Source organism: Salvelinus sp. IW2-2015, linkage group LG18, assembly GCF_002910315.2.
Source record: "Salvelinus sp. IW2-2015 linkage group LG18, ASM291031v2, whole genome shotgun sequence".
Classification (NCBI taxonomy): domain Eukaryota; kingdom Metazoa; phylum Chordata; class Actinopteri; order Salmoniformes; family Salmonidae; genus Salvelinus; species Salvelinus sp. IW2-2015.
Window position 1 is genome coordinate 46478917 of NC_036858.1, and position 15045 is coordinate 46493961.

Sequence of the window (15045 nt, forward strand, 5' to 3'; positions counted from 1 at the left end):
CATATCCCGATTGGCGCAGCAGTCTAAGGCACTGCATCTCACTGCAAGAGGCGTCACTACAGTACCTGGTTCGAATCCAGGCTGTATCACATCCGGCTGTCATTGGGAGTCCCATAGGGCGGGTGCACAATTGGCCCAGCGTTGTCCAGGTTTGGCCGGGGTGGGCCATCATTGTTAGTAAGAATTTGATCTTAACTGACTTGCCTAGTTAAATAATGATTAAATAAAAATCACAATTATGAATTTAAATGCCCCTAATAGGTAGGTGGGTGCTACCCTTTCGGTGGTGGATCTGTTCCAGCCTACTTAGAGGACTAGCTGTGAACAGAAACGGAGGTGCCTGATGAAGAGCTCTGGGCCTGCCTATCGGACTGTTTCTCCCTGGCTGTACCATCGACGCTACTCCTTCACTGAACTGAATCATCCAGCTGTAGAAGACCTTACTTTCAGATAAGCCTACACATTGAATGTAATTTTGTTATTAGAAAATACTGGTATTATAACCGTGAATCATTAAATCACCATTAAGTGTGTGTAAATATTGGCTGTTCTCAGCTATATGTAGTCTTCTAAATTCCTTAATCTTTCCAGATAGTGAGCCATGAGGTTTTTAGAGCTACATTATGGCACCATCTAATGGATGAATGGCTTAGTTTCACTAGTTGTTACAGCTTTCGAAGCAAGTGGCAAACAAGCTACGACAGTGATGTCATTTTCCAGGAAGTAGCTTTGTAGTTTTTGAACATTTGTAGGCTTTTTGAATAGTCTTCAGACAAATACATAGCACAATGGTCTTCAGTGCAATAACTTAAAGTATCTATACATATATTTTTTTAAATGGCTGCATTTTCACAAATTAAGATATATATTTTTTTAAAGGGAATGACAATATCTGGGAACTGACCCTGGAAGTATGACGTAACTTTCATACCCTTATTGGCATTGTAACACATGTTCTGCTTGTTAAATTCTGAAAGAAAGTGGGTGCATGTTTCGTGATTTCTGGTAGTATGTGGCTTGAAAAATTTGAGAAAAACAAAAGATCAGTTCTTGAAAATCCCAAGAGACATTTATTTAAACAATATAAATATTTACATATCTCACATTTAAAATATTTACAAATATCCGACGAGGACAAGGCCATCTCATTAGAAAAATAAAAGTCTAGGAAAAATTCCCCTGCATCCAGTGGGATGTTCTTTTTTGGTGCTTTCAGTATGATTGTCGCTTTCTGATGACATTGTCGGACAACTGGAATCACTTGATTGTCACAGAATACAGTGTACTCTAATGCAGAGTATTCCAATAGCCGAGATACCTTTGGTCTTCGGCGGAGGCAGCAGTGGCTAAAAGGGCTATGAATAAAACAAATATTCCATAGAAATTATGTTAGTTTTAAAAGGTGAGCGATTGGGTCTTATCCCAGGCTGCATTCATTTCACAGGCGCCTGACGTTCCTCTTACTGCGAGCGCTGCCAATGAGGATGGGGGTGGCTGTGGAGTTGCTAGGCCGCCATGTCAGTCGGGTGCAGCAGGCTGAGGAGCCGTGGAAGGGGCCCTGGCACTGGGTGCAGAAGTCAAAGGCACAACTAAAGCGGGTACAGGTGGCCCTCATTGCGTCTGCGTTGTGCTTGGCTGGAGAGCCGCAGCGCTTACAGGGCTTCAGCGACTCGTGCTGCTTCAGCGAACTGGCAGCCTAGAGAACACAAACAAAGTATAAGGCTACAGAGAATAACTCACAATATGTATCATTGGTAACATGAACAATGTAAATTTATTTTTTGGAACTGATTGGAAGGTGACCAACCCAATAAGTACACACACACTGATCACCATCATGTCCTCTGAACCTTCACATGCAAAGTGAATAGAGGAACCCTCACCTCTTGGTATTCTCTGAAGCGAGATTGCTGGGAGCAGTGTGGCACCTGCGTGTATGCTCTCTGGGAGAGCATCCTCTTGGTAGACTTCTGGATAGGGGTTGAAGCAACTCTCTGCATACAGGACATTACAACCCTGGACAGGGTGGTGTCTCGTGTCAAAGAACCCACATTCTCCAGTCCTACAGGGATTCTTGAGTCCTATAACAAAAAAGGACATTGCTATTTAGCATACAATGGATTACCCTATGGTTAGGCAATTAAGATTTAAGTACTGGAAAGGGCCTCTAAATAAATGTAAATATCAAACATATCAGCAAATTTGGGAGCCTCTGCAAGCTTAAAAAACTGAACCGTCAATGTGAATTGAAACCATTGATACCCGATATACATGACTAAAGGAAATCCATAAAAAATGTTAGCACTTACCTGTAGTCTCTGTTCAGCCTGGTCGCATTTACGGAGTGCAGACTTGTCTTGGCAGATTATTTTTCTCCAGCTCTTGCTCACTTTTCTACAGCTGTGAAGAAAAAAAGAAAAACAACCATGAATATATGATTAGAGTACAAAACAATTTATGTTGAAAAACCTCTACAAAATCATAAGAGCAGTAAAGGTTAAATGTTTACCTTATCAAGTCAATATCAAGAAGACGCAGGATCCTGGTTAGGATGTGCTTCATGTCCCTCTCCAGCAGCGCTTTTAAAACATCCATAGACTCAAGGCCCATGTTCCCACCAATAACCCTTTCAAGGCCAGAGTCCTCTGCTAGCCAGCTAATGACAGTCCAGTCATAGCTCTGGGTCCTCTTGAAGCCATTGGTGAGTTCTTGGCATATGGCATGTTGAAACTTCAGTATGGGGAGTTGAGAGGCAGAGTGCTTAGCCTTGTGATAATCAGCTACTGGAGTACATGGGGAGAATATCTCCAGTCCTAGAGACTCCCCTTGTTCCTTAACATTATAAAAGTCCTCCATCTGGCTGTTCTGTAAAGACAGGTAACCACTGTCCTCGAATGCTTCACAGCCTAGGTTCACCTCGTCAAGGATACGGTCATATTGGTTGTTCTCCTTATTGTGAACACATTTCACGTCATCGTTGAGGCAAATGTTGGCAGAGGTGACACCTGGAGAGAGTTGTTTGACTACTACTTGGATGCATCCCATGAGTGGTGAGGTTTTGAGGACTGACTCCTCGTATGTGACATGTTTCTTCATGTTGCACGGAAACCGGAGTTCATTGTTGTTGGACTGACACTTCATTTTTCATTGACTTCAAACTGTATCCCTGAGCCAGTAGAGAAGATACACTGCATTAGCCAGTTCCATCTCACAATCAAAACGCGCCAAAATGGCTAGCTACAGTACATAAATTGTTTCAAACCAGAGTGGATTGCCCAACTCAGTTACTCGAGTTAGCTAAATAAAACATAACATTAACGTTAAACCAATATAACATACACCTAGTTATAAAAAAGTTGCCAACTAGCTGCAATCTCTCAATAGTGCGCCTTCCTTGTTCCCCCCAAATTTACTTTGTAGCATAGCTAGGTAGCCAACTAATTTGGCATTAAGGTCTTTGATATCACAATAGCTAACGTTAACTAACTACTGTTACATGCATAGTAATTTAGTACAAAATAAGCATTTAACGTACCATAACGTATTAAATTATTTTAATAGTTATAACTTCAGTCGTTTCCACCATCATGTTAGCTATATTCATAGGATAGCCAATGGCATTGGTAATGCGAACTAGTCTAATTGAGCAGTTAACTTAGGTGGATTTAAAACAAAAATCTATAACGACATCAAAAATACACATGTACACTTTGCAATAGTTGGCTAACTACAACTACCTAGTTAAGTTACCTACACAGTTAACTAACGTTAGATAACTACAGTGACATAGCTAGGCCAGGTATGGCTAGCTACCGCTAGTTAGCTAGTTAGTCAAGTAGATAACTAGCTATGTAGACAAGTTGGCAAGCGAGTAGCGTTAGCTAGCTAACATTGTAACAAAACTAGGGTCATCATGGTTATAAGGATATGCTTTCTCAAATTAACGTCAAACGTTTTGCGTAACTAGCCTGAATCAAATGAAATGAGTAATAGCTATTAGCCTAGCAAACAATATAACAACACGCTTGTTGATTGAGGTAAGAAAAATATTGCATACCTTTAAGGTAACTTCACCTATTTCTGGTCTGCCACCGACATTAGCAGCTAGACTGGGTTCGGCAACTTTCTTGATAATATGGAAAAAGCGCCAGTTCGCTGCACCTTTGAAATCCGTATCCAAAATGTCACAAACCAATGAGGGAAGTTACCTTTAAACCGGGGAACCAATGAGAGAACAGAAAAGCGCAAACTGACGTCTGACGTCAGAGCTTAAACTGCATAAGGCCCACTACATTTTTTTCCGACCATTTCAAACATGTACTAGTTATCTTTCTTTGCAAATAGAATAGAAATACACCGAGGTAGAGGTGATTCGTTAAAATATTGGTGCAATGTTTTTTCTTTTTTGTTAGAAATACACTATCAGTCAAAGGTTTTAGAACACCTACTCATGCTACAATGTAGATTAACAGTGAAGACATCAAAACAATTAAATAACACATATGGAATCATAAAGTAACCAAAAAAGTATACAGAAGATATCCCTATTTGGTAAAAGACCAAGTCCAAGAACAGCTCAAATTAACAAGGAGAAACGACAGTCCATCATTACTTTAAGACGCGAAGGTCAGTCAATCTGGTATATTTAAGGAACTTTTAAAGTTTCTTCAAGTGCAGTCGCAAAAACCATCAAACACTATGATGAAACTGGCTCTCATGAGGACCGCCACATGAATGGAAGACCCAGAGTTACCTCTCATTCTGCAAATGAACCTCTTCACAACATTACTGAGATAAAACATGTTTTTTTCTATATACAGTACAAGTCAAAAGTTTGGACACACCTACTCATTCAAGGGCCCAGCAGAAGACCTAGAGTTACTTCTGCTGCAGAGGATAAGTTCATTAGAGTTACCAGCCTCAGAAATTGCAGCCCAAATAAATGCTTCACAGAGTTCAAGTAACAGAGGAGACTGTTTGAATCAGGCCTTTATGGTCGAATTGCTGCAAAATAAAACACTACTAAGGGACACCAATAAGAAGAAGAGACTTGCTTTGGGCCAAGAAACATGGGAGCATTCGCACAAAACTGAAAGCGCGAACCACCGCATCCAACTTGTAAGTCGCTCTGGATAAGAGCGTCTACTAAATGACTTAAATGTAATGTAAATGTAAATTTAACCAGGGCAAGAAGACTGGGAATATGGAAGACTACAAACAGTGTAGTTATTCACTCCGCAAAGCAATCGAGCAGGCTAAATGTCAGTATAGAGACAAAGTTGAGTACCAGTTCAAAGGCTCAGACACAAGACGTATGTGGCAGGGTCTACAGACAATCACGGATTATAAAGGGAAAACCAGCCACGTCGCAGACACCAACGTCTTACTTCCAGACAGGCTAAACACCTTCTTCGCTCGCTTTGAGGATAATACAGTGCCACCCTTTTTTCTCCCCAATTTCGTGGTATCCAATTGGTAGTAGTTAGTCTTGTCTCATCGCTGCAACTCCCGTACGGACTCGGGAGAGGCGAAGGTCGTGAGCCATGCATCCTCCGAAACACAACCCAACCAAGCCCCACTGCTTCTTGACACAATGCCCATCCAACCCGGAAGCCAGCCGCACCAATGTGTCGGAGGAAACACCGTGCACCTGGCGACCGTGTCAGCGTGCACTGCGCCCGGCCCACCACAGGAGTTGCTAGTGCGTGATGAGACAAGGATATCCCTGCCGGCCAAACCCTCCCTAACCCGGACAACGCTGGGCCAATTGTGCGCCGCACCATGGGCCTCCCGGTCGCGGCCGGCTGCGACAGAGCCTGGACTCAAACCCAGAATCTCTAGTGGCACAGCTAGCACTGCGATGCAGTGCCTTAGACCACTGCGCCACACGGGAGGCCCGAATGCTGTTCATTGACTATAGCTCAGCATTCAACACCATAGTACCCTCCAAGCTCATCATCAAGCTCAAGGCCCTGGGCCTGAACCCCGTCCTGTGCAGCTGGGTCCTGGACTCCCTGACGGGTCACCCCCAGGTGGGGAAGGTAGGAAACAACACCTATTTGCTGATCCTCAACACTGGGGCTCCACAAGGGTGTGTGCTCAGCCCCCTCCTGTAGTCCCTGTTCAACCATGACTGCGTGGCCAAGCACGCCTCCAACTCAATCATCAAGTTTGCAGACAACACAACAGTAGTAGGCTTGATTACCAACGATGAGACAGCCTACAGGGAGGAGGTGAGGGCTCTGGGAGTGTGGTCCCAGGAAAATAACTTCTCACTCAACGTCAACAAAACTAAGGAGATGATCGTAGACTTCAGGAAACAGCAGAGGGAGCACCCCCCTATCCACATTGATGGGACTGCAGTGGAGAAGGTGGAAAGCTTCAAGTTCCTTGGCGTACACATCACTGACAAACTGAGATGGTGCACCCACACAGACAGTATGGTGAAGAAGGGTCAACACCGCCTCTTCAACCTCAGGAGAGGCTAAAGAAATTTGACATAAAACCTAAAACCCTCACAAACATTTACAGATGCACAATTGAGAGCATCCTGTCGGGCTGTATCACCACCTGGTACGGCAACTGCACCGCCCAACGCATTACCGGGGGCAATTTCCCGCCCTCCTGGACACCTACAGCACCCGAGGAAGGTCAAAATGATCATCAAGGACATCAACCACCCGAGCCACTGCATGTTCCCCCCGCTATCATCGAGAAGGCGAGATCAGTACAGTTGCATCAAAGCTGTGACCGTTAGAAGCTGTTTTTAATTCTATCTCAAGACCATCAGACTGCTAAACAGCCATCACTAGCACATCAGGGGCAGCTGCCTATAGGAATCACTGGCCACTTTTAGAAATTGATCACTAGCCACTGTAATAATGTTCCGTATCTAGCATGACTCATCTTATATGTATAAACTACACTCCACACTATTCTACGGTATCTTAGTCACTTTTAAATTGTGTTTACATATTGCATCATCCTTTTCATATGTATATACTGTATTGTATTCTATAATACACCACTGACTGTTAAACAGCCATGTCCAGCACATCAGAGGCTGCTGCCTATAGACATACAGTATAGGTGAAGTCAGAAGTTTACGTACACTTAGGTTGGAGTCATTAAAACTAGTTTTTCAACCGCTCCACAAATTTATTGTTAACAAACTATTGTTTTGGCAAGTCGGTTAGGACATCTACTTTGTGCATGACACAAGTCATTTTACCAACAATTGTTTACAGACAGATTATTTCACTTATAATTCACTGTATCACAATGCCAGTGGGTCAGAATTTTACATACACTGAGTTGACTGTGACTTTAAACAGCTTGGACAATTCCAGAAAATTATGTCATGGCTTTAGAAGCTTCTGATCAAATCAAATCAAATCAAAGTTTATTTGTCACATGCGCTGAATACAACAGATGTAGACCTACAGTGAAATGCTTACTTACAGGCTCTAACCAATAGTGCGAAAAATGTATTAGGTGAACAATAGGTAGGTAAAGAAATAAAACAACAGTAAAAAGACAGGCTATATACAGTAGCGAGGCTATAAAAGTAGCGAGGCTACATACAGACACCGGTTAGTCAGGCTGATTGAGGTAGTATGTACATGTAGATATGGTTAAAGTGACTATGCATATATGATGAACAGAGATTAGCAGTAGCGTAAAAGAGGGGTTGGCGGGTGTGGCGGGACACAATGCAGATGGCCCGGTTAGCCAATGTGCGGTAGCACTGGTTGGTCGGCCCAATGATTGGTAGTATGTACATGAATGTATAGTTAAAGTGACTATGCATATATGATAATCAGAGAGTAGCAGCAGCGTAAAAAAGAGGTGGGGGTGGGGGGGGGGGGGGGCACACAATGCAGATAGTCCGGGTAGCCATTTGATTACCTGTTCAGGAGTCTTATGGCTTGGGGGTAAAAACTGTTTGTCCTCGACTTGGCACTCCGGTACCGCTTGCCGTGCGGTAGTAGAGAGAACAGTCTATGACTGGGGTGGCTGGGGTCTTTGACAATTTTTAGGGCCTTCCTCTGACACCGCCTGGTGTAGAGGTCCTGGATGGCAGGCAGCTTAGCCTCAGTGATGTACTGGGCCGTACGCACTACCCTCTGTAGTGCCTTGCGGTCGGAAGCCGAGCAGTTGCCATACCAGGCAGTGATGCAACCAGTCAGGATGCTCTCGATGGTGCAGCTGTAGAACCTTTTGAGGATCTGAGGACCCATGCCAAATCTTTTCAGTCTCCTGAGGAGGAATAGGCTTTGTCGTACCCTCTTCATGACTGTCTTAGTGTGTTTGGACCATGATAGTTTGTTGGTAATGTGGACACCAAGGAACTTGAAGCTCTCAACCAGCTCCCCTACAGCCCCGTCGATGAGAATGGGGGGCGTGCTCGGTCCTCCTTTTCCTTTTCCTGTAGTCCACAATCATCTCCTTTGTCTTGCTCACGTTGAGGGAGAGGATGTTCTCCTGGCACCACACGACCAGGTCTCTGACCTCCTCCCTATAGGCTGTCTCATTGCTGTCGGTGATCAGGCCTACCACTGTTGTGTCATTGGCAAACTTGATGATGGTGTTCGGTTCTCAAAAGAAAGGATTTTAGAAAAGTTCTATACTGACATATTTTGACGTTTTCCTGCAAAATGAGCAACAAAAGCAGTTTGAGGACTGGCATTTCACACTCGTGGGCGGAATGTGTTAAGTGAGCTCTAAGTATGTGAGTTGGGCAAACAAATACACTGGGCTATTATTGATCGGAGTCATTTTCTCCAAGAATGTCAATGACTCTCCTGGTTAGGGAGCTCCTGTAGTGATTAATTTCCTCAAGGAGCTCGCGGACATCATGCACCATTTTTCCAATCCAATGATCTGTGATTCGGTTCCTGGGGAAAGTTGTAGTTCCTGATTTTCTCAGATCTACCTTTGGATATATTAAAAAGGATAGATTAAAAAAGTCAATACACAAAATGTGCTACAGTATAGACCAACACTTAATATAAAACTTTTGTATCCAACAGACAGCTGGCAACTATTTGCATTCCCTCTTCCCCAACACACCCAAGCCCATCTCACCTTCCACTTTCAAAGCAGTAAATACCCCTCCAAGAGACAACCTTCTTACCTCTGTCAGTCATGCCTATTCTATTCTTTCAGTGTAAACCATATTAATTGTTGCCCATGGTGTAGGCTGTAATTGTAAATACGAATTTGTTCTTTACTGACTTGCCTAGTTAAATAAAGGTAAAAAAAAAAAAAAGTGATTTTAGATTGCTGTCCATTGTCTTTATTCAACACTTTCTTTTGGCAAGCTCAATCCTAGGTTTTATATATGACTATGTAGGAAACATACGTTAAACTTTGAACTGGATTTTGATATCCATTCCTGACATAACAATTTTGAACAGCAACATTCTTGTATGTGTGTAGTTTGTGTCCTGTGTCGCTGCACAGGACTGTCTTACTGATCACTTTGACTGTTGTGTTTACTGTTTATGTGTCAAACTCGTTCCATGGAGGGCCGACAGTCACCGAATGAAGGAATGAGTAGTTTATGACATAAGCAAACTCTCAAGCTGCTGAGACCTAATGGCCATGAGATTCCCAAAGTCCTTCTGCATCTGTTGATAGAATATCACACATGAGGTGTGGCCTCACCTTTCAGTAATGTTTCAGTTTCACCAAATTTCTGCTGTTTTGTCTGAAGCTCTCTGAAGTATTGGATCACTGGGGCTAGTACAGAAGGAGATGTTCTCTTCACTCTCAATTCCTCTTCACCATCCTGCTGTCTCTTTGTCTGTCAGACTATCACAGTACTCTGTCTACGTCTTCTTCAAGTAACGTTAGTCCTGTAGTGATCTTCTAGCAAAGATGTCGTCCACAGACAGTAACTTCGTAATCATCAACGGCTGAGTTGCATGCATAACTCTACTATTTGGGCAAAGCTTTGGAGACGGATTTCGGCATCTACCGCATCTACTGCTCGGTAATCTCTTTGAAACATGACAGTGGACTACCTCTGATTAGAGGACATCTGTCACGTTCCTGACCTGTTTTCCTTGTTTTTGTATGTGTTTAGTTGGTCAGGGCGTGAGTTGGGGTGGGCATTCTATGTTATGTGTTTCTATGTTTAGGTTATTTGTCTATTGGCCTGATATGGTTCTCAATCAGGGACAGGTGTTTTACGTTTCCTCTGATTGAGAACCATATTAAGGTAGGCTGTTCTCACTGTTTGTTTGGGGGTGATTGTTCCTGTGTCTGTCGCACCACACGGGACTGGTGCGTGCGTGCTATATTGTAAGTTCTTATGTTCAGGTCTGTCTACGTTGTTTTGTAATCTATTCAAGTGTTCTTCGTGTTTTCGTCTTGTTTAAATAAATTCATTATGTCTGCATACAACGCTGCGTTTTGGTCCGATCCCTACTCCTTCTCCTCGACCGAGGAGGAAGATTATGAAAGCCGTTACAACATCAAGGATCGGCCATACACGTTCTCTAAGTGCATTTTGACAGCTTGTGTAAAAGCCACACTACACAAGGGTTTGCATTAAAGGCTCAATTCAACATTGGAAAAATATTACTATCATTTGTTGATTTGTTTTGCATTTTATCATGCTAGCTAACGTTAACACTACACAACGACAGCTAATTGAAGTGGTATGATGTTCTGAAGCTTTTTGGATAGTATGTAGCTGCAGTTGTGTCGACCATAACAACTATTTTCCATTCACATTTATGTCTGGATGTTCACCTATCCTAGCTAGCTAGCTAACCATCACCAAAGACAGAGTGTTGTTTTTATAATAATTTTTTGATGCTCAAGGGCACTGACATGTTGCTTTTCACATGCGTAGTTTGTTTATGTGTAACTCTGTGTTGTTTTGGTTGCACTGCTTTGCTTTATCTTGGCCAGGTCGCAGTTGTAAATGACAACTTGTTCTCAACTGGCCTACCTGGTTAACTAAAGGTAAAAAAAAAAAAAGTTGCAGACTATTTACATTCTCAAAATGTAGATTACCATAAGTAAACAAATACATGTAGCCAAAACATAAACATTGATCAGTAGTATAGTATTGCATTGTGTTAAAAAACGTAATCTGTATAAAACATTAAAATATCAAAACATTAATGTGTCGCTGCACAGGGGCCTGTTGCACAAAAGTAGAATTAAGACATCCGGGATAAATGACTCAGCTGAGCTCAATGAAGCCAAAACATGTGCGTCCAGGCTTAATTGGTTGCACAAAGACCAAGCCAGGATGAGCAGACACGGATTCATTAAGCCAGGTGAAACCAATCCTGGATAGGTGCGCGCTCACGGCTCACTCAAATAGACCCCGCCACAGATCACAGATTAACTGATTTACCATGGCAACTAGAGCCGCGTACTTTTCCCCGTCGGAAGCACAAATCCTCATGGAGGCATACGAGGAGGTAAAAGATATAATTAAGAAGAAAGGCAACACCGCCACAGTGATAAAGCAAAGAGAAAAAGCGGTGGCAAAAGTATTGCAGACGCGCCTGAATGCGTAAGTAGTGCACAATTACACACTCACCGCTCCGCTGAAACATCACAATTACAATTCAAATATTTAATTCACATCTCCAAAAATGCAGTTGTACTGTAATTATGAAACGGTAAAATTTTTAATTGAAATGCACTGCAGATATGGTGAATTTGTGTAAAGTAATCCATCACACTGTTTAAAGCTATGATACATTTTTTGATATTTTTACTGAAAACAAGACAAAAATACCAAGTATTTTTTGCAGTGTGACTCCATTAAATGTGTGTGTGTGTGTGTGTGTAGATTAAACATGAACGGGCCAAAACGGACATGGCAGCAGGTCAAAATCATACAAAGAACATTCTGCAGAATGGTATGGTCCCTGACTAATATTTAACAAAGCACAAGCATATATTGTACCAGAAGGTGGCTGCTCACACATTGTCTGTACTGTTTTAGGCAGTGAAAAAGAATACCCACGACAAGGCACGGGTGGTGGGTCACCAAAGGCTGACCTTACCCCAGCAGAGGACATGGCCTTGGAGCTAAATAAAGGCAGGCCCGTCTTAGAGGGGATCCCTGGGGGGAAAGAGACGAGCATAGGTTCCTCCCAAGATGCCACCCGCTTCATTCAAGGTATGTCCTTCCATCTCTACATGGGATACAACCCCATTCATATTGAATCAATTTGGACTGTCTGACTTTGGTTTACCTATTGCTTGCAGTGTCTGGCAGCACTGTGTTCTGTTAGAGCCACCAGCACAAAGCACCAGACGATGCTGATCCAGTGAGTACTCCATCAAAGGCATACTGTAGGCCTGGCATGTCTTGTCTACTAGCTTCAATATGAATCCGATTAAATGTGATAGGGTGAAGGCCCCAGTGCAGCAGCAACAGCACATGATGGAGACGACTGATGAGGAGGAGACCATCTCTCTGGATTCCAGAAGGCATGAGGTATCATGTTAAGACTGTGAAAGTACTATTTACTCTACAATGGTGAGGAGTCCTCATCAAAATCAAAAAATCTAATTTCTTTTACAGGACCCAGATGCTATACAGTGGGAAAACCACGCCTGGCAACATAGTGTATTAATAAAAGGACACCACATCCTGCCAAATTCCAGCTGCGCTAATTGTATTGTGTTCACAGAGCTCACAAGCTATCAGAAAGTTGTATGGCAACCACCTCCGGCGCCAAATAGAACTGGCAGACATAGACATTCAGTACAAGAAGAAAAGATGGAAAATCTTGCACTGGAGTCCGAAATAAAAAAGAGGACAATTAGGAAACTGGACCTTGAAATAAAAAAACTTGAGAGGGAGGTGAGATATGCCTTCAATGTACACTGTATGCTAACTGTAACACAAATGTATTAATCATTATTTTTCTTTCCTCCCCCAGCTCCAAGAAGATGACCACAGTAAATAAAAATTAGGTATATTCTCGTAAAGTCAAGTGAGCCATGACATACTGAGCTCTTATTGTGAGCACACAGGACGGTGGCATCTTTCTAAGGTTTTTTTTATTTTCCAGCAATCAGTAGCAACCAAGTCATCGTTATAAGGCATCGCCCTCTTTTGCCCACCCCCCCAGCACCAGGTGTGGCCACTAGCCTATATGAAGGCCCAAAATTGTGTGTTTCCTTTCTGCTCTGACAATGCATGCCCATTCGTGCGAGATGTGGTGGATGAAGAAGCACTTGTGCTGAGGAGAGCCTTCAGGCGAGAAAGGGTCTTCAGGGACCGGTTGGACCCACTGGCCTTCCCTGATGACCATCTATATGAAAGATACAGTTGTTTCCTGCAGAGCATCAGGTATCTTATGCAGACTACTGGGTCCCAGGATTAAGCACCGCGCAACTGCGCGGCAGCCAGCACTGAGTGTGGAGCAAATGGTTTGTGTGGCCTTGCGCTTTTTTGCTAGTGGAGCCTTCCTGTACTCAGTGGGGGATGCAGAACAGCTGAACAAGGCAAATTTGCCGCACAATAAGGAGTGTGTGTCTGGCTATCAAAGCATTAGCAGATGTCTTCACTCCTTCCCTGGCCACAGAAGACTCTGTGACATCAAAGAGGAGTTCTATAGGATTGCAGGTAAGAGGATCTACAAATTACAGGACAATGTTAACACATAGTAGGATACTCATTACTTTGTGTGACAGGTTTCCCAATGTCATTGGTGCAGTGGACTGCACACACATAAGGTAAAAGCCCCTCAGGTGCCCATGAGGGCGATTTTGTGAATAGGAAATCCTTTCACAGCATTATGTTCAGGTGAACATAACTTTTTGATATTGTCCATTGACGAACACTCTGCATTGCCAGTGATGTGCATTGATTGGTGTAATATTCCTCATCTTATGATTTCAGATGGTCTACAATGCTGACTGTGTGATCAGCAATGTTGTGGCAAAATGGCCTGGCTCAGTCCATGACTCCAGAATCTTTCGGGCCTCTGAAATCTATCAGTGCCTATCACAAGGTAAGCCACACAACCCCTATTTATAACCATCATGGCTGTGTCAAGAATATCACTGTGTTTATGAGGTAGTAATGATGAGATTTTGTGTTGACAGGTGAATTCTCTGGTGTGTTGCTGGGAGACAGGGGGTATGGCTGCCAGCCTTTTCTCCTGACACCTTTCACAGACCCCCAGGAAGCACAGCAGGCCTACAACCATGCCCATGCCAGGACCAGGCCAGAGTTGAAATGACCTTTGCCTCCTGAAGGCACGCTTTCACTGCCTTCACAAATTAAGGGTCAGCCCTGTTAGGGCATGTGATATTACTGTGGCTTGTGCTGTCCTCCACAATGTGGCCTGCCTGAGGAAGGAGAGGCCCCAGAGTGCCACCAGCCATGGACTGGGACAATCCGGCAATCTTCCCTGATGACGACAGTGGTCGGCTGCTGAGGGACCAATATGTGTTGAATTATTTTAGTTAGTATGTGTGCTTTCAATTTTGGTAAATATGTCCTGCGGTGGCAGAGGAATTTGGGTTTTTTTGGTTCGTTTTTTGACGAATTTGGCCTCTTATGATGTTTGTGCGGTATACGTGTGTAATACAAGGCGCAGGGAGGCTACTGCATCCATTCATTTGTCTGTTCAGTTGATGTGTATGGATTTGTCCTGCATTTTTTTAGTGTGCAGACATGCAGGGTGTGTTATATACAGACCTTTAATGTGTATGTATCATTTTGTATAATATGCTTGGATTCTGTGCTTTCCATCTTGTAGAGTCACTGTCTTCAGTTTCGAAAGGAGCTGATGGTTTACCTGCTTTGTTTTGTCCTTATTCAATAAAGGAACATAATGTTACACATTTGTGTTTTTATATTCTAATGGAATGTGTATTTGTTTATATGACAGAGTACTAGGGCCACACTGAAGAAAAAGGATAAAGTCATAAATTTTATGAGGCTGGTTCTTTCTGCAGAAAAGCTACATATTGTTTTTACAGTTTTGATACTTATGACAATGTGATACTTAATATTCTGGCAATCAGCATGTCTTTGTTTATGAAACCATA

General features: G+C 43.0%; 1 protein-coding gene and 1 long non-coding RNA gene across 2 annotated transcripts; one reads left to right on the forward strand and one right to left on the reverse strand.

Annotated features, from left to right (window-relative positions):
• Positions 1-1043: 1043 nt before the first annotated feature.
• Positions 1044-4146, reverse strand: LOC111978760 (F-box only protein 5-like). Its single transcript, XM_024009000.2, has 5 exons — positions 4058-4146; positions 2510-3166; positions 2310-2400; positions 1884-2081; positions 1044-1696 (listed from the first exon to the last, which is right to left on the reverse strand). The coding sequence occupies exons 2-5, from the start codon at positions 3139-3141 to the stop codon at positions 1439-1441; spliced, it is 1179 nt and encodes a 392-aa protein (XP_023864768.1). The 5' UTR covers positions 3142-3166; positions 4058-4146; the 3' UTR covers positions 1044-1438.
• A 9451-nt stretch (positions 4147-13597) lies between these two features.
• On the forward strand, positions 13598-14477 carry LOC139029242 (uncharacterized). Its single transcript, XR_011481530.1, has 3 exons — positions 13598-13612; positions 13889-14000; positions 14095-14477. It is a non-coding gene; the product is annotated as an uncharacterized lncRNA (long non-coding RNA).
• Positions 14478-15045: the final 568 nt, after the last annotated feature.